The 23,449-nt window shown below is 37.8% G+C and overlaps 1 protein-coding gene across 1 annotated transcript in view; it reads right to left on the bottom strand.

Moving 5' to 3' along the window:
- Nucleotides 1-23,449, bottom strand: part of PEX5L (peroxisomal biogenesis factor 5 like) — a 182,772-nt gene that overhangs the window by 41,931 nt on the left and 117,392 nt on the right. The window contains exon 8 of the mRNA XM_068545420.1: nt 21,644-21,739. Within this exon, the coding sequence (XP_068401521.1) occupies nt 21,644-21,739 (96 nt within the window). The remainder of the gene's footprint in view (nt 1-21,643; nt 21,740-23,449) is intronic.

The following is a 23,449-nucleotide window of genomic DNA, read 5'->3' on the forward strand; positions in this document are numbered from 1 at the left end:
ACTATCTTAAATCTGTTTTATCTTCAGATATGCCTCCCTTTTCACTTTTAATAGTATGTATTTGGGCCTTTTCTCTTTTTTCTTAACATCAGAAGTTTTTCAATTTTATTAATCTTAAAAAAAACCCCAAGTTTCTGGCGTTGTTGTTCCTTTCTTTGTTTTCTAGTTTATTAATTTCTGCTGTTATTGTTATTCTTCCTATTTTTGGGGGGTTAATTGTTCTCTAACATTTTAGGTGTCTTAAGTTAATGCTTAATCTACCAATGTTTAGCCTTCTCTCCTAATGTAAATATTTAAGAGTAATACCCTTGAAGGATTGTTTTATCTACGTTCTACAAGTTTCATTTTGTAGCGCTTTGGTATCACTCAGTTGTAAGAATTTATTAATTCCCATTATGATTTCTTTTGAGGTTATGAATTATTCTGAAGGGTGTTTTTAGATGACCAAATATATGAAGCTTTTCATTGTGGTCAGAGAACATGATTTACATGAAACAAATCCTTTGAAATGTGTTGAGACTAGCTGTATGGCACAACTGAATTTGGTAACTGTTCCCAGGTGTGTCTAGAAAGAATGTATATTCTGCAATTGTGTGCAGCATTTTATATATGGTCACTAGATTAAATCCTCTGTATCTTTACTGATCTCTTTCTGCATGATATCAATTTCTTAAAGAGGCATATTAAAATATCCATTGTAATGGTAGATTTATTTCTCTTTATAGTTTTATCCATTTTTGTTTTATATATTTTGAATGTATCTTTTTAGTTTTATACAAGTTTTGGAATGGTTTTATCTTCCTATGAATTGAGCCTTTTATATTAGTTAGAGATTCTTTTTTGCCTTTAGTATTGCTTTTGCCTTAAGGTTTTTTTGTTTTTTTTTTTCTTTTTCTTGTACCTGATACTAATAGCTATGTCAGCTTTCTTTTGATTACAGTTTGCTTGGTATACATTTTCCATGACTTTTCTTTCAGACTTTTTGTGTCCTTATGTTTTAGGTGTGTCTTTTATAAACAGTTTAGAATTTGTTTTATTTTAAATCTAATCAGCTAATCTGTCATTTAACTGGAGAGATAGGATAATTTACACAATAACTGATATATGTGGATTTATTTCTCCATCTTATTTTGTTCTATTTTCCCCCTTTATGCCATTTTTTTTGAATGACTAAGGCTTTAAAAAATTCTTTAATTCTATTTTTTTCTCCTTTAATAGGTTGGAAGTCATACATTCTATTTCTATCATTTTTGTGATTACCCTTAAAAATTTAACATGCACATTTCACAAAAGTCTAAAGTTAATACATATATTTATCCCCCTCCTGAACAACACAAAAATTTAGGCTCTAATTGCAATCATTATTATATTTTTTCTAAAAGTTCTATTTTTTCAAAATCTGCCCAGTTACTATTGATAGTCATTTGTCTTTTACTGGTGCTTTCAATTCCCTTATTTATTTAATGAAACATTCTTTTATATTCTATATCAGATAATTCTTAAGTCTTTGAGGTATGATCTATTTGTTGTTTCTGCTGACTCTCACTCAGGGCTTCCTTTCTTACATGTTTTGAGTTATCTGATTTTGAACTTATACATTTTGGGAAATTTATCTGTGAAGATTTCCTGGGGCTTGGTTTGAGAAGCATTCCTTTAGAGAGAATATGTGTGTGTGTGTGTGTGTGTTTATGTATGGGTATCTATGTTTGTGTATATTTATGCAAGTGTACCATGTATGTGCATATGATATGTGTCATGTATGTAAGGTTTAATGTACACATGTGTATTTGAGTTTGTGTTTGCTTATATATGCATGTATGTGTGTTTATGCATGTGTGTTTATGCGTGTGTGTGTTTGTGTGTGTATGTGTTTGTGTGTGTGTATGTGTTTGTGTGTGTGTATGTGTATGCATGTTTGGCAGCTGGCTGGAGGTACCACCATGGGGGGCTGCTTTAAATTGAATTCTTGGCTTAATATTTTTAGGACCACACAAGTATGAATTACAGCCTAACTTACATGAAGACTGCTCATTGTTCCATATTCTCTTGGGAGATCCCACTAACCAATTCTATATTTTTTTTAGAATTCTTCAAAGTTTCTGGCCTGTTACAGTATCCCTGTCTATTATCAATAACTGATACACATTTCCCTCCCCAGCTTATCCTTCACTGACATGTGGCCCTTCAAGTTCCCCGGCTTTTTAAAACCTTAACTCCCCACTTTTTTAGGCCCAAGATTTTATTATCAACCACGTGACTGTTAAAATCCTTAGCTGCAGGTAAATGGGATCAATAGATAATTTAAGGTAGCTGCTAGTGTTAGTGCTTGCTTATACTCTGAATTTATGTTGCTACTTCACACTTTTGCCCTCTGGGGACTTCTCTTCCTCTGTTTAATGCTAATTCACACACTTAAAAAGGTATTTGTTATTTATAATAGAAGAGTTGAAGAGTACCTACCATATTGCAGGCCTTTCTTTGTAATTTTAACTTTTATTTTCTAAGTTTGATTATACATTCAATGCAAAAAGATTCACAGTTATTATATCCTCAATGTAAAATTTACTTGTAATCAATATGAACTGTTATTCCATTTGATCCTTTTTGGTTTGAATTCTACTTTACCTAGTATTGTGTCTAGTTTAGCTTTGCCCATCTCATTATTACTAGTTTTTCTGTATGTTTTCTGTATAATTTTGTTTGCTTGTATTTCTTATAAAAACATTTAATTGTAATTTATATTCGAAACTGTGAGAGTATCTGTTTTCTAGTAGAAGAATTTAACTAATTCATATTTATCATGAAAATTGAGATAAGAGGACTTTGGTTCTTTTCCCTTATCATTTGCCATATTGATAAGGTTTTTTCTCCTGCTTTTTGTCCTTTATTAATTTGAAAGTGTTACATTAATTTTTATTGTATTAGTAGTTACCATTCAATTAAAGACAATTTTGACCTTTTATTTCTCTACTGATTCAATAACCAGTATAATATTGAATTCCTTCATTTAAGGTGAGAGATTATTTATCCTTTTTATTCCTTTCCACTTCTACTTTAGCTTCCCAGTATTTGCTGAAAAATCAAACTTCTAGCCCTAGATTGTTAATAAAGACATTACACGTGTTTTCTTTCAGGAATCTTAGAATATTTTTTTACAAATCCTTAAAAGTTTCTGGCATTTTAGTGGCATCTGTTCCTATCATTCAGTACTGATAAAGATTTTTTCCACCTGTGTTTTGATTATTTCAATAATTTGAGACAGGTTAAAATCAGACAAATAAAATTCAGAATTCAGAAAATTAAATTTCCCTTAAATTGCATTTAACTTGAATGTATCAGGGCCGCCTGTACATATTGATACATCCTTAAAACACATGAATCCAACTTCAAGTGTAGTAAATAATGGAGATCTTTACTACAGCTTTTCTTGAAGAACTGTTACAGTCCCTTATCTTGAAGCCATAAATTCATTTACTTCTGATGAGTTGTGTAAGTTTCACTGGGAATCAGGAGATTTAAATTTTAGATCCACTAATGTTATTAGACTTGGGAAATTTTACTTAAAATCTCTGGAGAAGGCAACATTATGTACAGAAAGCCACTGTCCTTGGACCTGCAAGGCTTGGGTTTGAATTCTGACTATTGCTACTTACTAACGTATTGGGGAATTTCTCCACCTACAAATGGATTACTACTATTTAACTCAAGATATTTTGAGAATGAAATGTGATAGCCTATGTGCAAAACTTAGTACAGGCTTGACAAATAACAGACACTTAATAGTGTTATAGCACAGTAGGATAACAGCAAATAAAGATATCTCAAAAATAAGGGATTTGAAAAATAAATAATTTAACCAATGTATTGATTCATTTCACTAAGAAAACACTTTATATATATATGTGTGTGTGTGTGTGTATACACACACACACACACACACACACACACATATATATATATATATAGAAAGTCTTATCCAGCCCACACCCCCAGTGTTCTGATATAGCCTGCTCTATAATTACAGGCTTTTAAGGAGAAAAAAGTTTTCAACACAGGCTATAAAATGTATTGGTTGTTATGGAGACCATAGTCTCTAAACTAATCAGCAAATCTAGAATTTGATAATCTTGTAGAAGGAAGAGGCTTTCTCCTTTGAGAAGAGAAAATCTACTCTTTCTGGTAGAAGAGGTGGGGATTCATTCTGGCAGGTGACATATTATGGGGTAATGATACTGATTTTCCTTTCCCTTTGGCCTTGAGGTAAGGAAACATAAGGATGTGACTTCTAAATAAGATTCACAAATTTGTTTGCAAAATCAGATATAGATTAAAAAGCAATTGACATAAATTAATGTTTTTTTCGGTAAAGACTTAAATTGTCCCGACTTTTGTACTGTTCTTTTCTTCAATATACTGTAATTCAGCATCATGTTTTTTACATTAAAAATATAAGTGGGATACAACACTCAGTTGAGTTTTTACAAAATCATAAACATTGTTATTTGGTCAAGTTTTCCCAAAGAAAATAGGGCAGAAATGTCCAAATGAGTGTTAGACTATCAAATTATGCTATTGTGCTTATGTCTTATATTGAAGAGAATAAATAGAATTCTTTGAGTACATTCAATAGAAGGTTGAATTATATCAATACTTTTCAATGCCATATAAAATCACGTAAATTCTATACTTTTCCTTCATTTGCACTGAGCACGGTTTGTGACTACATCTCAGTGCGCCACTCTGGGGAGTGGAGACACAACAGTAAACACAACAAAGTCCCCACACTCATGGAGTTTCCAGTCTAGTAGAAGGATATGGTACATAGATAAATGAATAATATAAGTTCAGATGGCTATTAATACCTTGAGAAGTAATTATATAGGACAATTATGGATGACTTCTTTTAGAAGACTTCTTTTAGTGATCAAGGAAGACCTCTTAAAGGGGGTGACATGTGAGCTGAGACCTAAACAACCCAGGCAAGAGCATTCTGGACAGAGAATATGGAGATGGGCATGAGCTTGGAGGGATGAAGGAACGAAAAAGCCAGTGTGGCTAAAATGTCCTATGGGATAGGGAGGAGGGACAAGAGGGAATGACAGCAGGGGTCAGATCATGTCCTGTGGACCATAAATAAGGACTTTGGACCTCATTTTATTTGTGATGGGAAACTACCGGCAGATTTCAAGTGCCATTATTGGCAGGGAAGTAACAGGATCTTACGTACCCTTTGAGAAGAGAACTTACAGTTCTCCAGGGGACAAGACTGGAAGCTGGGAGACAAGGTAGGAGGCTGTGGCAGTGGTTTGGGCCAGGGGTGCTGCTGGTGTGGAGGAAGTCGTGAGCGGGGGAGATAATAGATGTAGTTGGATTCCTTTAGTTTGGTCATTATTCCAGCAGGTCCTCCTACTGGATTGGCTGTGAGGCTGTAGGGAAAGGAAGGGCATCTTCCAGGACTTTGGTTTGAGCAGATTGTGGTGCTATTACTGAAGTGGAGTAGGTACTGGTTTGGAATGGGAGATGAAGAGTTCATTTTTTGACATGTTACGCATACACTGGATACTAGAACCCAAGTGGCAGTATCAGTAGGCAATTAGATCTCTGGGAAGAAGTCAAGGTTGAAAAATCAGATTGAGAGCCATCAGGGTATAGGTGGTATTTACATCCACGGAGACCGAAAGAGATGGCTAAGGAGAAAATGTAGATGAGGAAGAGAGAAGGAGCGAGAGCTGTGTCCTGGGGCTCTGTAATATAGACACAGAGGAGCCGGCAAAGGAGACTGGGGAGGAAGGGCCTGTGAGGCAGGAGAAAACCAGTAGCTAGCACAATGCACTGCTTGGCACATAATACACATTCCATACAAATCTGCTGGAGGAAAGCATGAGCGATCTGGCTTCTGCCTCCTCTGCCTGCCTCTTCATCTCATCTCCCACTGCTCCTCCAGGCCCACCCCGCATTCTAACCATACCCAATGACGCCCATGGTCCTCAATGCAAAGACACTCATCTATGCCTCTGTGCGTTTGCACGTTTTCTTCCCTCTGCTTTGAATGCCTTCTCCCTTCTGCTCGTACTCCCTTTTTAAACTGTGAGCGTGACGCCTGCTCTTGGAAAACCTTCTCTGTCCCTGTATTAGGATTCTTCATTATCTTCCACCAGATTCTGAGCTAGCTGAAGGCAAGGATAGTTATCTCTCATTTTGGTATCTCTAGTGCCTAAGGTAGAGTCTGAAAATAATAGTCACTTAACAAGTGTAATGCTTTTTTAAAACAAATACATGACGGCACCATTCAATTTGTGAGGATCAATTCAACTTCCTAGGCGACTTTACATTCTCCCTAGTTTATGTATTATCCCCCAAATTCTATGAGCAGGTTTATGGTTAGTTTACCAAACCCACAGAACAAAGTGGCACAGCATGTTCAGAGCTCTCTACTTGTGCTTATTTTACTGAAACAGAAGATGCCTTCTGTTCTGTGCATGTCTCATCCATATTTTATACAAGAGAAACCTCCTTTGACAAGGCTTTAGAAACATCACCATTTCACCACAGAGACAATTTAGATATCAACAGTGTAGAAGAGATAAAAAGCATACAGCATGGTTCAAAGTCGTATCATAAAGCTTCCTTAAGCAGTCAGCATCATTCAGTGGATTCAAGTAAAATGCTCTTGTTCTTTTGAAAATATTTCAAACATCCTATAAAGGTTGTGAAGAAGTCCAATGAACTGGAATAATTTTACTGGATCACAATGCTGCTCGATCTCATGTTTAACAATGAGGCGGTATTACACATGCACCATCAATTTCTCAAAGTGGCTGCTAAAACACAGATGTGACACAGCTGTGATGTAGAACCAATTCCCTTCTATACAGTTCAGATTTCATTAGGACCCTGTACCCAGGAATCTGTAACCAGGATAGGCAACTGTTTCTATTTTCATTTGCAAATGAACAGCGCATAACAAGACTAAGAAAGGTTCACATCAAATGGTCATAAATATACAAAGAACAAAGTTAGCCTCGGAGCTAGTGTTCAGAGCTAAAATAGGAGACTATTTAAGAAAAATTTTAAAAGAGGGCTCTTGTTCCTGTCATTAATCCTTCCTGAATCCTGGTACAATTGTATAGAGCATCAAACCATATTTTTTCAGCATGGGAAAGAATTATCTTGTAAATGGCACAGTATTTTCAGTCATTTTAGTTGAACCTTGAGTATTTGTCCAGAACATGTCTTGTGACATATCCCTTGTAATTTGTTTTGTTGAAATCTGTTAACTTCCATAAGTATACTAATAAAGGAAAGAAAAACACTAGAGTGATAGAGAAAATGTGGGAAGAAGGCTAAGAAAAACTGTAAAAACATGAAAGGAATATTCAACCAATAATAAAATGTATATCAACTATAAAACATATTATAAATTATATAATTCAGTGGCCAATTAAGATGATAAAGGACAGATAGAAATGGGAAAAAAGTGAAAAGACAAATATATATTCAGTAGGTAAAAAAGGAAGATGATTGCTTATTTACTAAAAATATCCTTCAATCCTAGTGATATCTTCTTTTTGAAATTATTATTCCCAGGTTTAAAAAAAATTAAAGGTTGAAAATATACTGTCCTTAAGAACTTCACAGGAACACAGATCTAGGAATGATGTTGGCAGAAACTGGAAAGTATACCCTGGGTGATACAGCAGTAAGTAATCTTGCGTTTCTCCCTCACCATTAGAACCTTGACAAGGAACTTGTTAGGTAAAGATCTGGTAATTAGAGAATTTAATTAGAGGTGAAAAATAACTGAATCCAGTGATGTAAGTTCATGCAAGGAATTCAGCAACAAATCCAATCAGAACTAGATGCTCTCTTTTCCCATAATGGCTTAAATTGCTGCAGTAGGAATTTAGATTAGACATAAGGAAACATATTCTGATTGAAATGATTGCAAGACATTGAAATGGGTCACCTAGGAAAGTTTTAGAATATTATTTCCTAGCAACTGCTAAAATAGAACTGATACTCAGGGATGGCCGTAGGCAAATGTGAAGAATCATAGAGTCACAGATCGTGACAGAAGACAGCCTTAGAAATCATCAAATCCAGAGGTTCCTAAATTTGTCTTCACACTGAATCACCTGGGGGGATCTTTTCAAAATTTCCAAACCCAGGCCACAGCCAGGGCCACTGCAATCACAGTACCTTGGAATGGGACAGGCATCAGTATTTTGGGAAGCTCCCCAGGTATTTCCAGTGGGCAGCCTAATTAGGGTATCATGGATCTAATGAATGGTCTCAGGTTACACATAAAGAAATTGAGGCACAGAAAAGGAAAAGGACTTTTCCAAGCCTGCCAGGGCAGTGAGTGGCCCAGGAGAAATAGAGCCCAAGTCTCCTGGCCCTGATCTGACACACAGAGCGTGTTTTCAGAAAAACAAAAAACACCCAAACAACTTATTTTATGTTTATGAAATCAATATCTATATCATTATAGATAATTTTAAAAAAACCATTGAAATTGCCAATGAAAATTAATAATCTCTCAATCTCACTATCCAGAGATGTTTTTAATTACTGTTGATACCTTTGCATTTCCTTCTACTCTTTTCTCAAAGTTCATGTGTACTTTTAAAATTTTGTAAAAGTAAGGATCCCTCTGAGCACGGCAGTAGGCTTTCTGGAAATCTGGGAAGCTAGAGGTACTGATGGCGTTGGGCGATGCTGGGGCATATTGCTGCCGTCTTCTCCCCATCCCGTGATGGACACACAGCATGAGGCCCCATCTCTCCTGACACCTGCATTTAGCCTGAGAACCAAATGGATTCAGGATGGACTATGTAAGTTCTTCCTGAGTAAAGACACAAAGCCCAAGTGTAAAAGGCCTTCCTTGTGGACTTAGTGTCACCAACAGCTGCACACCCATATTAGGGATTCTAGAGAAGCTGCATTTGTTTCCATTCATGTGGCCACTTCACTTCCATTGTGCTTGGGATCCTTGCCTGAATAAGTCAGGACCTCACCTAAATTTACAGTGGTCTGTGTGTATTTGTGTGTATGTGTGCACATGAGTATGTGTGCATGTGTGTGTGTATTCTTAGCCATCCAAAATAATAATGCAAAGCTATTATTTTGAATGGGGTAAATCTTTATCACTGATCCAAATAATCATTGTGATTTGGTGGATCCATAAAATCAAACTTCACTAATGAAAGAAATAATTCCAATTTCGAAGTCCATATTGTATTATTACCAACTGGCCAATTAAAACTTAAACCTAATTTATGAGGTGACTTAAATCTGATGCTCACAGTTCAATGTCTGTTCAGCACAGGTAGAGAATGAATGCTTTAGTATCAAAAGCCAGCTTATTTTGAAAAGGAAGATTCTCTTTAGAATACCAAATGAGTCATAAGAAAGGATTTAGACAAGGAAGTGGCTAACTTGAAATGGAGCTTTTGCAAGTGTGTTCTTGACATCAATGGCTTCAATAAACACCGTTGCCATCACAGAAACACATCTCAGTTAATTAGGGGATTGGTTTTACTTACTCTGTGAAAATGAAATATTTTTTCACAATTAGGTTTAAGGGTAGAGTGATCTATCTACTTTCCTTCTGTAGTCAGATCAGGTAGTCAATCTTGTATATGTCTGCATTTTCACTCCAGAGCCATGCAGGACACAGAAATACAACATTTGACTGCTCATTCCTTTTCTATGACTGCCCAAGTTTTTTGATATAGGAAGCAAATGGTGTTAATAACCATAATAGTCTGATCTGGGGGCTTGACTTGAGGTTATTTATTTATCCATTTTTATTCTTTGGATATAAGGTAACTAGGATGGGATATCCCAGTAAACCTTTTATTCTCAGATTTCACCATGCAATTCAGTTTTTCATGGGAAATCAAATTCATCTCCAATTATTTGCATGTGGCTCATGTATGATACTGATAATTTCTAGCTATGTTTTAATACCTCTCTGCCTTTTACTTTCTCTCCATGCCTCTAGCCCTCTTGGTCCATTAAATATAGCTGTGAGACCAGGGATTGATGTATATTTCAAAAAAAAAAAAAAAACCAAGTCACTTTAATATAAATTAAAACCAACATATTAAAGAAATCTCATGTAAGAAAAACACATCTCTAAACTAAATTCCAATTTTGAGTAATTTTTAATATTGTTTACTATCTGAATTCAGAAGTTCCTCCCTTTATCAACAGCTCCAAGGTAATGTGCAAATGTGGGTTCCAGTTCTGCCTGCCAGTAATCAGCAGTGTTTGCTTGGGCAAGTCCGTTAGTGTCTCTGGATTTCAGCCCCTTCTCTACAGTGATGAGGTGGGCCCTATGAACCCCTGGCACGAAGCATAAACTCTAAAATGGCCTGTGACGTCTCTCACAGTTCAGTACCAGAGGTTCCAGAGAAGACTGGGCATCTCTGGGAATGTCATTAAGATCTGTGATGGTTAATTTTATGTGTCAACTTGACTGGCCCATAGAGTACCCAGACATTTGGTTAAAGATTTCTGTGTGTCTGTTTCTATATGAGGTTAGCATTTGAATTGGTAGACTGAGTAAAGCAGTGGCCCTCTCCAATGCAGGTCGCCATCATCTAATCCAGTGAGGGCCTGAATAGAACAAAAAGGCAGAGGAAGGGAGAATTCTTTCTACTTGTCTCCTTGAGCTGGGACATTGGTCTTCTATATTCAGAGTGGGACTTATACCATCGGCTCTCCTGGTCCTCAGGCCTTTGGATTTGGACTGAAACTACACCACCAGCTTTTCTGGGTCTCTAGCTTTCAGATGGCAGACTGTGGAACTTCTCAGCCTCCATAACTGTGTGAGCCAATTCCTTATAGTAAATCTCAGTCTCTGTCTCTGTCTTTATCTCTATCTTTATATCCTACTGGTTCTGTTTCTCTGGAGAACACTGACTAATTAATACAAGATCTAAGAGGCTGATGATTGACCATCTGGGAGGAGGAAGAAGGGCTGGTTACCATCATGGAAAAGAACCACTTTCTTAATCAACAGGAATTATTTATGTATGGAACATCAACTGTGTACCATCATTGTGTGGTATATTATATGCCCTAGTCAAATGAATAAAGGAAATTCGCTTCACCCACAGGCAGTTTACTGATTCTTTACAGAACTCTGTAGGGTTGTGTGTTTGATGTTCTACTTATTAAACCAAAGAGAAGTATAAGTGTTTGCCATCAAAAAAGAGATATCTCTCATCATCCAGTATTTTGATTTTATGAAAACCTTTTGAAACCAACATGGGCAGATAGCTCTACTGACCTGAATATAGCATTAAAGACTAGAATTATTTTAACCCCTGACTTCACTATTTGACAAAAATAAGGGATTTAACCTGCAGATCTCATTTTTGTTCCTTTTCAATAAACCAGGATTAATAATATTCAACATCACAGGAAGTTTTATAGAATAGTGATGATTGGTTTATATGGCACAGAATTGCAAATCAAGAGATGGGGTTTTGAAGACATAGAAAAAAAATTTATGGTTACCAAAGGGGAAAGGGGGGGGGGGGGGAGAGGGATAAATTAGGAGCTTGGGATTAGCAGACACAAACTACTATATATAAAACAGATAAACAACAAGGTCCTACTGTATAGCACAGGGAACTATAGTCAATATCCCATAGTAAACCATAATGGAAAAGAATATGAAAAAGAATATATATGTGTGTGTGTGTGTGTATAACTGAATCACTTTGCTGTACACCAGAAACTAACACAACATTGTAAATCAACTATACTTCAATTAAAAAGAAAACATGACGGGGTTTTGTATGTTCCAGATAAATAGACTTACATTATTCCTCCTACAGAAATCAAATTCCTAGAAAATTATTTAATAGTTGGTCCTAAAAGTAAAAAAAATCCAGGAGAGAGAAAGAGATATTGAGAGAGAGGCTTTCTAATATTCCTCCAAATATCAGAGCTGGAGGGTACCTGTGGCAGAGACTGCTAGCTGTCAGTCAAAATACACTTTCCTTTCTTCTGTGGTGGTAGAACTGTGGCCGTTTCCCAGCCTCCCTTGCAGTTTGGGGCATGGGTGGCGGTGGAGTGATGTGTTCAACTAAGCTCCAGCCAGTGGTGTGTAAGCAGATGAGATCTGGGCCAGAGCTTTTAGGAAGGTGGGCCTGCCTCCTTCAAGCTCTCCTTCCCCTGGTGGGGGCTGGAGAAACAACACACTTGTGACTTGGCTTTGACCATGCAGGGGAGGATAATACCCTAAGGGGTCGAGGGGAAACAAATGGCAAGGAACCTGGGACCCTAAATGGTGGCATTGAGCAGATCTGCCTGCTAGTCTGGGTGTTAAGGGAATTTATCCAAGCTACTTTTGGGTCTGGAGCTTGTCTACAAATATGATGGTCTAGAAGACCCATCTGTGGATAACTGAAGTTCTGTTAGAATGGGTCAAGTCACTACTATATATAAAATAGATAACCAATAAGGACCTACTATACAGCACAAGGAACTCTACTCAATGCTCTGTAATGATCTGTATGGGAAAAGAACCTAAAAAAGAGAGGATACGTGTATATGTATGACAGAGTCACTTCACTGTACACCTGAAACTAACACAACATTGTAAATTAACTATAGCCCAATAAAAATAATTTTTTAAAAAAGGGTCAAGTCAAAGATTTAATTACTTTGGTATTTACACAATGGATATCAAGAGAGACTGAAAGAATATGGTAACTGTTCAAAACACCGACTTAAATTATGGGTGGACTCTAAATATCTCTCTTCCTTTAAATAGATTACTTATCCTTAAATTTATCTCAGACCATCCTACACGTCTTTATACTTTCACCCATTTCACCTATGTGGGTTTATCATAAGTCACTCGACATTAAGTCTCATCTATGCTTCATATCGTTTTTGAGAATCAACTTTTCTTTGTTCAAAATGGAAGGATATTGACTCATTATGAGATCAACATTGCCAGTTTGCCAATGAACTCATAACACATCTAATCTTTATGTGATCTATCTACACTTTGACGTGGGAAGCATGTTAGCTAACATGACGTGCTAAGCTTTAAGAAATCTGTTATCTTAAGAAGTTAACCTCAAGATTCCTTCAATATTGCCCAAAGAATGTTTCCATATATTTTCAGAAGATTTTCTCTTTTTTGAATATTGAATCTAAGTCAGAATGATTTAAGTAGTGTTTAATCCATTAATCTCTTCCACCTACTTCGAAGAGGTGACACTGTCATAGAAAGCAAGAGAAAATATGAGGGGGTGGTAGAGACAGATAATCTTCTTGGTAGGCGGGCACCCAAGTCAGAAGTTTCTTACATGATCCTATATTAACAAAAGGAGTTAAAGAATAGTCTCCAATTCCCTTCAGTCATTTAATATTTCTGAGGTGCCTATCAGATGTTACATTGTTTTGAACATGACATTTCCTAGTTAAACTTAGAGATAAAGAAGGTCACTCACATTTCCAGACCAAGGAATTTCTAGTTAGCATTAAACTCTTTCACTATGCTTGTTCTTAAACAGTAATTACCAATTTGTCTGTGCTTTTTCATATAGTGCTGCTGAGGGAAAGTTAGCCTGGAGTCTGAAGGAGAGTTATCTTGAGAGCTATGTCCTTTGAGATAGGACATAGAAATGGGAAGTTAGGAGGTAGCTTTCAATGATGCTTGTCAGGGCACAAAGTTCATCTTCTGTTATAGTAAGTTAGTGACATTTCTTAAACACACATTAAAGAAGACATTCTTAGGTGAAATAAATGCATTAGAGGAAGAAGCTGCTAATATGTTCATTTATTTATCCAGCAAAAGTTTGTGTGACCTCGTTCTGTACCAGCCTCTCTGAAAGGTGCTAAGAACATAAAGATAAGACACGGTCCCACCTGTAAGAGTTCAAAATCTCCACGTGGAGATGGACGTGTAAATCCACAATAACTATACCAGGGGTCCCAAACCCCCCGGCCGTGGACAGGTACCAGTCCATGGCCTGTTAGGAACCGGGCTGCACAGCAGGAGGTGAGCAGCCAGAGAGTGAGCAAAGCTTCATCTGCATCTACAGCCGCTTCCCATCGCTTGCATTACTGCCTGAGCTCCACCTCCTGTCAGCATTATGGTGAGTTGTATAATTATTCCATTATAAATTACAACGTAATAATAATAGAAATAAAGTGCACAATAGATGTAATGTACTTGAATCATCCCAAAACTATCCCCCCGCAAACCCTGGTCCATGGAAAAATTGTCTTCCACGAAACCGGTCCCTGGTGCCAAAAACGTTGGGGACTGCTGAACTATACCATGGGATAAACTGTACTTGATGATCTCCTGAGCTGCAAAATACCTGCAATTCTTCCAGATCTTTAAGGGCACAGCTATCTTACTCAATTTTCTATTCCTAGCACCTAGCCCAGTGCCTGGCCCACAGAAGGAGTTTCAAACATGACTGATGAATTTGTTGCTACATCCAGTTTATTTTGAAGGCTGAGGCACCTAGAGAGACTAACTAGCTAAACACAGTGCCAGATGCTGGCTGGCTCTTTCCCTCTGTGCTGACAGTGATAAGAGGTATTTTTGATGTGTGGTTGCAGGTGTGCTGCCTGCCCACGTGACCTCCTCTCTCCTCTGTTGACGCAGCACAGGTCGCTCTAGGGATCTCCGTTCCTGAGCCCCTGGGGCTCCTTCCCTGCTTCTCACTTCTGTGCCTCCCAGTGCATCTTTCCCAGGCACCTGTTGTAGCTGACAGCGTGTTTAGGCTGCTGGCGAGGAAGAAAATCCAGGAGGAAGTATGGAGGAAGCTCCTTCAGGAAAGAGGCATATTTTTAAAGCCCCAAATAGGAGTATTTGGCTCTTTGTCCTAAAATTACAATACGCTGAGCCGAGATGAATTTGCAGTGATAAAATGTAAGATATGCAGGCAAAAAGCTTCACCCACATAAGGCCTCAGGAGATCTAACCGTCGTTCAACCTGGGTTTAAGCAATGTTAGTCTTCGCACATAAACAGGTTCCCAGGTCACATAAGATATGCAATAAATGTGCACGTGGTGTTAGTTGTCTTTAGTAGAAGAGATGGAATTTTAGGGCATTTTAGCTCAATGTTAGTTGAATTGCATGTTGTCAGGTATTACATAGTGTAAGTATAGCCTGGTTCATACCATGCAGAATATAAAACATGCCCAATGTTACTCCATGGCAAGATTGGTTGGTGTTACCTGCATTGTAATAAATGTGTCTCATTGACTGCCACTGAGACCAAGACAGCCACAGAGGACACTTCAGTACAGTCCCTGGTAGAAATACATACACCATAGACAGAATTGATTGTTTACATCAGCTATGAAAATGCAAATACTAAATTACATTAGAAGGTGATATGGCACGTTATAAGCAACAATAGATAGAAGTGTTTCTCACATTAGGTGATTAACAATTAGCCATCCATCCATTAATTCAACAAATATTAAATACTTACTAGGTACTAGGCACTGTTTTAGATCTTGGGGTACAGTGTTAAATAAGAGAGAAGTTTCCTTTCCTCACAGAGGTTACATTTTAAAGTGGACAGAGAACAAACAGATAAATAAAAACAAATAAGGAAAGATGAAGTGATAAATATAAGGATGAAAAACAAAACTCTAGGTGCTGTGATAGCAACTGGTGGTCAGGTTCAGCTTTTCAGAGGTGTTGACACTCAAGCTAAAATTTGAATGACAAGAAGGACCCTGCCACATGAGGATCTGGGGGAAGAATGTTCCCTGAAGAGGAAAGACAGAGTGGGGCAGAACTAGAACAAAAAATTTCACAAGTGGTATGGAAACACAAAAGACCCCGAATAGCCAAAGCAATCTTGAGAAAGAAAAATGGAGCTGGAGGAATCAGGCTCCCTGACTTCAGAATATACTACAAAGCTACAGTAATCAAGACAGTATGGTACTGGCACAAAAACAGAAATATAGATCAATGGAACAGGATAGAAAGCCCAGAGATAAACCCACGCACATATGGTCACCTTATCTTTGATAAAGGAGGCAAGAATATACAGTGTAGAAAGGACAGCCTCTTCAATAAGTGGTGCTGGGAAAACTGGACAGCTACATGTAAAACAATGAAATTAGAACACTCCCTAACACCATACACAAAGATAAACTCAAAATGCATTAAAGACCTAAATGTAAGGCCAGACACTATTAAACTCTTAGAGGAAAACATAGGCAGAACACTCCATGACATAAATCACAGCAAGATCCTTTTTGACCCACCTCCTAGAGAAATGAAAATAAAAACAAAAGTAAACAAATGGGACCTAATGAAACTTAAAAGCTTTTGCACAGCAAAGGAAACCATAAACAAGACAAAAAGACAACTCTCAGAATGGGAGAAAATATTTGCAAATGAAGCAACTGACAAAGGATTAATCTCCAAAATTTACAAGCAGCTCGTGCAGCTCAATATCAAAAATCAAACAACCCAATCCAAAAATGGGCAGAAGACCTAAATAGACATTTCTCCAAAGAAGATATACAGATTGCCAACAAACACATGAAAGAATGCTCAACATCATTAATCATTAGAGAAATGCAAATCAAAACTACAAAAAAAAAACAAACTACAATGAGATATCATCTCACACCAGTCAGAGTGGCCATCATCAAGAAGTCTACAAACAATAAATGCTGGAGAGGGTGTGGAGGAAAGGGAACCCTCTTGCACTGTTGGTGGGAATGTAATTGATACAGCCACTATGGAGAACAGTATGGAGGTTCCTTAAAAAACTAAAAATAGAACTACCATATGACCCAGCAATCCCACTACTGGGCATATACCCAGAGAAAACCATAATTCAAAAAGAGTCATGTACCACAATGTTCATTGCAGCTCTATTTACAATAGCCAGGACATGCAAGCAACCTAAGTGTCCCTCAACAGATGAATGGATAAAGAAGACATGGCACATATATACAATGGAATATTACTCAGCCATAAAAAGAAACGAAACTGAGTTATTTGTAGTGAGGTGGATGGACCCAGAGTCTGTCATACAGAGTGAAGTAAGTCAGAAGGAGAAAAACAAATACCATATGCTAACACATATATATGGAATCTAAAAAAAAAAAAAAAGGTCATGAAGAACCTAGGGGCAAGACGGGAATAAAGACGTAGACCTACTAGAGAATGGACTTCAGGATATGGGGACGGGGAAGGGTAAGCTGGGACAAAGTGAGAGAGTGACATGGACATATATACACTACCAAATGTAAAATAGCTAGCTAGTGGGAAGCAGCCGCATAGCACAAGGAGATCAGCTTGGTGCTTTGTGACCACCTAGAGGGGTGGGATAGGGAGGGAGGGTGGGAGGGAGGGAGACGCGAGAGGGAAGAGATATGGGGATATACGTATATGTATAACTGATTCACTTTGTTATAAAGCAGAAACTAACACACCATTTTAAAGCAATTATACTCCAATAAAGATGTTAAAAAAAAAATTAGTCCCTATGCTCACCTCTCAGTTTAAACATCTGTCAAATAAAATAATAACTGTTTTAAAAAAAAAAAAAGACAGAGTGGGGAGAGCAGGCAATGAGGCTGTTGTGCAAGAGGAATAGAGAGTGCAGCAGTGCCCCGGAGCTTGTGAGGGGATTAGGCGCAGAAGGAGGACCAGGTGCCAGGTCAGGAGGCAGGATGATGACCAAAAAAATATGAGGGTTTAAGAATGGAATAGAATGTGAAATAGAAGGAATATTGGAATCAGCGATATAAAAATGGAGACTGGAAAAATTCAACTTGCTCCAGGCATGGTTTTCATCTGGGTCTTACTAGTGTTTAGAACAGTCTCTGGTGAAGCCCATCTGTGGTGCCATTCTTTATTGGTCTTGAAATGAAGAATGTGGCACTTTTAGTTCTCTTAAGAATCTTAGACTCTAATATAGTGTCTATAGTTTACCACTTCTTCCTTGATTACCAACGTAATACATGTTTATGATAGAACATTTGGAAAATAGCTAATGGAAGAAATCACTCCAAATCCAGCCACCCAAGGATAATTACTGTTAAGGTTTGGGCACAGACTCTCTTTATGCTTATACAGTGCAGTGATTCAGAATATGGGCTCTGGAGTCTGGGTAAAAATCATGACTTTGTAACTTGCTAAATGAGAGTTGTTCATTTTCAGTCTATCTTAATTGCTTATAAAATGCCACGTAACTGTCTGCAATATCTTTAAGCCTCAGTTTTCTCATCTGCCGAATGAGAATAGTAATATTACCTTCCTCATAAGACTGCTGTGAGGATTAAATGAGAATCCACGCAAAGCTCCCGAGGTAGTGCCTGGCACACAGTATGTATTCTAACATGTTAGGTATCAAGCTACTATCATTTTACGAAGTTGGGATCATATTGTAAAACTGTCAGTATATAAATTATTCCAATTATCACTAGACATTTTTACATGATGTTAAATATTTTTCTATGATGTAGTTTTTAATGGTTACATAGCATTTTATTGTAGAGATAATAACTTAGTTAATTCTCTGTAATGGGACACTTGAGCTTTTCCCAAATTTTCACTATTTAAAAAAATTCTACAGATAAAATGTTGCAAACTTTCATGATTATTTCTCTAGCATAAATTCTAAGAAGTGGCTGGGTCGAGGGGCATGTATATTTCCAAGACTCTGATGCGTTTTATTACGTCTTCTACTATGGATTTAGTTTAAACCCTGGATAAGAATAATGCTGGGAAGTAAGCAGTTCACGTATGTGTGCAGTTCTGAAGGTCTGATTTACCATCAGCTTGGTGAAACACAACCCCCGCCCCCATGCCTCGTGCCTATTTTCTCCACACCTGTTCACACCTTCTGGTCAGCATTATTCTCCCTCATTCCTTAAGGAAGCTTCTCAGTTCCAGGCTTCCAGCTGAGCAAATGTGCTTACAATTTTCTGCTTTGCTGGGAATTCTGTACTTACCATTTACTTCACTTCACTTGAAGCTACAAACGTATAGCATTCTTAGTATATTAAAAATCCAAGCCCCTCATCTTATAATGAAGAAACTAAAGTAGAAGGGAGCAAATGTCTTGCCTGAGTTGGTCATCTGGTCCATGCCATTGTTAGACAACTACTCAAAGCTAGCTCATTCCTTTGTCTCTTGTACCTAGTTCAGCAGCCAGCACATACAGATAGCCAGTAATGTTTGCTGAATGACTACTTCAAGTAACTTACGGCATTTTAGGATTTTGCAGCTGGAAAGGACCATAGAGGTGTGGAAAAATGAGACTTACATTGGTTAATGAGATGTTTGTTGTTATTTAGTTATGAGCAACAAGTTGGAATAACAACTCTGGTCTCTCAATTCCAAAGAGACAAGGAGAAGCCAGGAGAAAACAAGGCTTCCTGGGGTGAATGGGCGTCATGTAGAGAAGGGATTCACCTAATTTTGCCTTGTTCCAGAGACGGCAAAGCCAGGGGTAAGAAAATTGGTACTTGCTTGTAGGCCAATTTCAGCCTAATTCAGGGAAGAGCTTTTTTAATTGTTAGGATTGTCCAAAACTGAAACAGGTTTTCTTGAAAAGAAGTGAGTTGCCCTTAATTGAAAATGTTCAAGTAGAAACAGGGTATGTTTGAATAAATAATTTGTCAAGTATGTTTGAAAAGAAAAAAAACTGTTTTGTATGCCTGGTTGGGATAGATGACTTCTAAGGTCTCTACCAAAACTAAGATTAAGTGATTTTATGAATAGATAGATACACAGATGGACAATTTTTTCTTGTTGATATGTTACTTTGTAATTAAGTCTTTTGAGTTTGAACTCACTGTCTCATTATAAATGGGACCAGAGAAACTAACATACCACTGTAAAGCAATTATACTCCAATAAAGATGTTAAAAAAAAAAAATAAAAGGGCTTCCCTGGTGGCGCAGTGGTTGAGAATCTGCCTGCCAATGCAGGGGACACGGGTTCGAGCCCTGGTCTGGGAAGATCCCACATGCCACGGAGCAACTGGGCCCGTGAGCCACAATTACTGAGCCTGCGTGTCTGGAGCCTGTGCTCCGCAACAAGAGAGGACGCGATGGTGAGAGGCCCGCGCACCGCGATGAAGAGTGGTCCCCACTTGCCGCAACTAGAGAAAGTCCTCGCACAGGAGCGAAGACTCAACACAGTCATAAATAAATAAATAAAAAGAACGTGAATTTCTTTAAAAAAAAAAAAAAAAAAGCAAACTGGACTATTCATTTAAAAAAAAATTAAAAAAAATAAAATAAAATAAAATAAAAGGGACCAGATAAATTATAAAGTCTTTACTGCCCCAAGATTCTATGGTTCTAAATCATCTTCTTTTTAATGCTAATTCAGTGTCCTATACACAGTAGGAGCTCAAAAGAAACTTAAATTAGCTCTTAAGTCTGGAAAAATCTACATTTAAGATAAACTGAGCTACAGGCTCCATGCAGTTGAACAACTTGATTGAACTCAGCTGGTCTCAATCAAATCTATCAGTTGATCACGTTCAAGAGCACTAAATATGCTTTAACTTTTAATTAAAAAGGTTAAAATTAAAAGAAGAAATTTGGGTGGATTGTATTGTGATGAGATAAAAGTGTTCTCTTATTAGGTTTCTGAATGATGATAGGAAATTTGGCTGGAATTATTTCCTAGAATATAAAGAATCTTTTTAATATTAAATTGCAAGTATGATTTAATTGCACTTCAAGTATGGAGTTACTGAAAGACTGCCCGTAGTATAATAATTTCATCCAAATTCTAGAGGTAAGACGGCCACATAAATGAACCATATTACAGGAATACTTTCAATTTTCAAGATTTCACATCAGTAATAGAAACAGAGGTCCTGGCAAGTTCATACTTGGGTTGGGTGAAAAGCTCAACTCTCAAATAGTCTTCTAGCAAAGCTTTGGTGAGAATCATAGATGGCACCTGTGATGCACTCTGTGCTTCTACCCAGGAAGGAAATGCATAAAAAACAGCAAAGGATGTTTTTTTTTGGCTTCCCTTTTCCCTTTCTTTCCTCCTTCTCTCTCCCTCTCTCTATGTCTCTTTAGAAGGCTAAATAAGGAAAGTAATGTTCAAATTAAATGTTTCATTTGATTTATCAACATTGTCATTGTTTTGGACACCCTTAACAGTAAAAAAATTTATGGCTCAAGTCAAGATGGGCTATCCATTGATTAGAATATCTCAGCCCTGCCTTTTTCCCCCACCCAGTTAGGAAAATGTATACTATTTCAGGGGTAGTAAAACCTTCTATGTTTCAGACATTGTGCTAGATGCCAGGGAGATAAAAAGATCAGGCATGAACCCTGGCTTCACAGAAGCATAGCAAATGCATAGCATAGGTTCATCATGGGATGCACTCAAGGCTCAGAGTTTTCTGACCCAAGACTCCAGAAGTCACTGATAATCTACCACAGAATTGGCATAAGAGGTGACATCTATTAGTCACCCCGGGTGGGAAGTCAAAAGTTCTCTGGTAACACGTCTCATTCTAACAATCATAGTCATGATTATTTCATGTCTATAAAGACCCATTTCATATGTATCCTGCTGAAGTTTGATTTTTTTGAATTCCACTCTCAGAAACATGAAACAGAAAAAAAAACCAAAAAACTTACCTCCACTGCTGCTTTTGCCCTTTCAAATTCCTCTTCTAAGGAGTGGTTTCTGGAAAGCAATGCACTTCCCCAGCGCTGTTCTTTGGTCAGTCGAGCCTGAAATAAACCAAACACATGGTGTTACCATTTCGGAATCACATAATACAAAAATACAAATATTTTTCCTTTTCCCATAGTACCCTAGAGTTTAAGAAGCACCTGCAACTGATGCCATTTTTGGAGTTCTTTGCAAGCATGAGGGAGTCCAAACTGGGAGGGTGCATGCATGCGTCTCCGAACAGTGAGTCTCAGCCCTGGTCGTATTAAAAACAACGCCCAGGCCCAACCTCCCAAAGACCTTACTTTTCATTGGTCTTGGTTCAAGGCATGGATATTTTAGTAAGTCTCCCCATGTGATTCTAATATGCAGCTAAGATGGAATATCTCTATTAGTAGGCTAGACCTGGAAGCTGATATTCGAGCTTTCAGCTTGTTAGGAGGACCAGCTTCAGGTGAAACTGTGAAAGTTGCAGACATGGAAGGTAGCTGCTAGGTCTTTTTCCTTATACTCAGCTGAGCTTCATGCCGAATTCTCTTTCCTTTGCCTTATCTCTACTGGCACACATTTGTCTCACGACCCATTTCCTCAGGACATTGCTCTCTGCTCAATAATAGTCACTTAGATAAAATCATGTCTGGTAATGCCAACTGCTTTGTCACAATTAACAGGCAATGTGATATACATCTTAACTTAGCTAAATGCAAATATTTCCAGAAGACCCCCCACAAAGAGTTTGCTGGAATTTAAAAGATGTTATTATTTTAAATTTCACAAACAATGAATACATTCTTTTTGAAAAAAAAAATTAATCATGGAAAATAAGAGGTGTAATTCTAGACCTTTTTTCTTTGAAGTTACATATATTTATGCACCCATAGATAGAATATCGAAACATGTTTCAAAAAGTTTTTTGAAACATAAATGTTATGCTGTTCTGTGGTTTACCTTTTTCTACTCAACAATGTACCTTGGAGAGTCCCTACATTTTGTACTTACAGATCTACCTCAGTCTTTCCCCAGGGATTTCCCAGTAAGTATATACGGTACTTCGATTAGAGCTCTATGAACGTTCAGAGTGTTTCGATTTTTCTCCATGTAACTGCTTGCTTTCTTCTCTATCTTCTTTCTCTGCTGTGAGGTCCACGTGGATAAGATTTTGTCTGATAACTTTTGTACTGCCCCATCCCAAGCCCGGGGCCTGACAAGTGATACATGCCCCAAGGATGCCTGTGGACGGACTGCGGGAGGAGGGATTGCACTGCTAAGGCAGCTAGGCCTGGGGAGAAGGAGGAGAGAGGCTTGGAGTGAAGTCCCCCGCCCCCTTTCATTGCAGGGCAGGCGTGGCTCCTCGGCCAGGTGGTAGATTGCTGTCCTGCAGGGATGCTCAACCTCCACTTCTATGGGAATTACTTGAACAGGCTTGGGTCCCACCCTAGACCAGTGAAGTGACCTCTGAAGGTGGGGCCCATGAATTAAATTAAGTTTGAAAAGCTCCTGTGGTGATTTTGAAGAGCAGTCATGTTTGAGAACCAAAACTATAGTGAAACTTTGATCTTCACCCAGCACTTACCATCTATTCCGCTCAGCTGCTTTTCATTCTTTCTCCATCATCACTGGTCCTCAAGAGGAACCCCCCTCTTTAATGATTATATAGTGGGAATACCAGGGCTCACTAAATGCCAGATGCTGCTTCAAGTCCTTTACTTACTATAACTCATGTTGTCTTTTCAGCAGCCTGAGGTGGGTCCTACCATTAACTCCACGAT

This window comes from Eschrichtius robustus, chromosome 6, assembly GCF_028021215.1.
Source record: "Eschrichtius robustus isolate mEscRob2 chromosome 6, mEscRob2.pri, whole genome shotgun sequence".
Classification (NCBI taxonomy): domain Eukaryota; kingdom Metazoa; phylum Chordata; class Mammalia; order Artiodactyla; family Eschrichtiidae; genus Eschrichtius; species Eschrichtius robustus.